The sequence below is a fragment of the Geospiza fortis genome, unplaced genomic scaffold (genome assembly GCF_000277835.1).
Source record: "Geospiza fortis unplaced genomic scaffold, GeoFor_1.0 C13628749, whole genome shotgun sequence".
Taxonomy (NCBI): domain Eukaryota; kingdom Metazoa; phylum Chordata; class Aves; order Passeriformes; family Thraupidae; genus Geospiza; species Geospiza fortis.
In genome coordinates, this window is record NW_005058814.1 from 1 (window position 1) to 1,753 (window position 1,753).

Below are 1,753 nucleotides of genomic sequence, written 5' to 3' on the forward strand. Positions count from 1 at the left end.
GTCTGATATTCTGCATCTGTTTGCAAAGAGGACAAGACCTTTGTGCCTTTCCCTAGCGTTTCTTTTATGCTTCGCTGCAGTGCTCGGTGAGGACTTATTTCCACAAACACCACGTTTTCCCTGCCTCTGGCTGCAGTTTGGATGGCTCGTGTGAAAGCAACAGGCTCACGAGTATGCTGCGCCCAGAATTTGCCCTGAGAAAAGTCATTTTCAGATGCAGCTGCCCCAGTCAGTGTTGAAATCACTTCCATTTCCCCCTTCTGCTTTTCTAAAGGCTCTATCTGCTCCTCCAGCTCCCTGAGTATCATATCCATGCTGGGACTGTGGTACGCAGCTGGAACATTTAAAACATGAAGAAAGATGTTTCTCTGTCTGAAAGCTTCAGCTAACTCTCTCTGAACAGCTTCCACAGCCTCTACACTCCCAGACAAGGTGCAGGAAATGGGGCTGTTGAAAGCGGCAATGCACACCTTTCCTGAGTAGGGATGCAGACGTTCAGCAATCTCTTCAACAGGGATGTTTCCAACCACCAGCATTCTGCCGCTGGGAGTCTTTGCCTGCAGCCTGCTCCGGTGATAAATCACTTTGACAGCATCTGCCAGGGACAGGTACCCAGCAATGTGTGCAGCAGCAACTTCCCCCACTGAGTGGCCAACAACAGCAACAGGCTTAATGCCCCAGTGCTTCAGGAGGGAAGCTACAGCAACCTGCAGGGCAAACAGCAAGGGCTGAGAAAACTCTGGATTCAACAAGTCCTTTGGGCTATGATTTCTTGCTGGCAGGAGGCTGATGGCAGCGTGCTGCTGAAAAAGGTCTTCTATTTCCTTACACTTGTCTCTGAACACCGGCTCTGAGCTCAGCAGTGCCTCACTGAACTCCTTCAGCGTTACGCCATTGCCGCAGAACACAAACACCAGCTGTGGTTCTGCTTTGGATATGGCAGGTTCCGTGCTCGCTGCCAGCCTCAGCTCTTGCTGCAAGTGTTGGAGGGAATTTGTGACAAATGCTTTTCGGTACCTGTAGCTGGCGTGGCTTCTTCTGCAGGCAGAGGTATAGGCCAGGCTCGGGAGAGTTACGGAGTTCCTTGCGCTCAGCTGCTCAGCTGTGTCAGCCATTGTCATCTGAAGGGACTTAGGGGATGCTGCTGACAGCAGCACTAATTCCAGGGGCTTCTTAAAGGCAGGAAGAGGCTCTGGCTGCCTCACCTGCCTGACTACAACATGAGCATTGGTTCCTCCAAATCCAAAGCAGTTGATGCCAGCTACTCTTCCATACTCACTGGATTCTTCCCAGGGCTCTACAGCTGTGGCAACAGCAAGGTTTAATTTCTCTGTATCGATGCTGCTCATCTCCTTTGAGTAATGCAAGGATGGAACAATCTTTCCATGATGCATCATCAGGAGCACTTTGATTAACCCAGCTGCTCCAGCAGCTGATTCAGTGTGTCCAATATTTCCTTTCACTGAACCGATTTTCAGAATGGAAACTCGGGAAGACCTGTTTTTGCTAATGACACTACCCAGGCTCTCAGCTTCTGTAGGATCTCCAGCAGCAGTTCCTGTGCCATGGGCTTCAATGTACTGCACAACTGAGGGATCAACACGACTTCCATAAATGCTGCGCAGTAACTTCTCTTGCTCTATTTGAGACGGCCTCGTGATTGGAGTTATGGACCTGCCATTCTGATTGACTGCACTGATGTTTATCACACCCCAGATTTTGCTGTAGTCTTCCTTTGCCTGTTCCATGAAAA

General features: G+C 50.0%; 1 protein-coding gene across 1 annotated transcript; it reads right to left on the reverse strand.

The window, feature by feature from the left end:
* Window positions 1–8: 8 nt before the first annotated feature.
* Window positions 9–1,748, reverse strand: LOC106632194 (oleandomycin polyketide synthase, modules 5 and 6-like; the record flags this gene model as incomplete). The annotated part of the gene is made up of 1 exon (XM_014311702.1): window positions 9–1,748. A coding segment is annotated over exon 1 (1,740 nt), but the record flags the coding sequence as incomplete, so codon positions are not given.
* Between the last annotated feature and the right edge of the window lie 5 nt (window positions 1,749–1,753).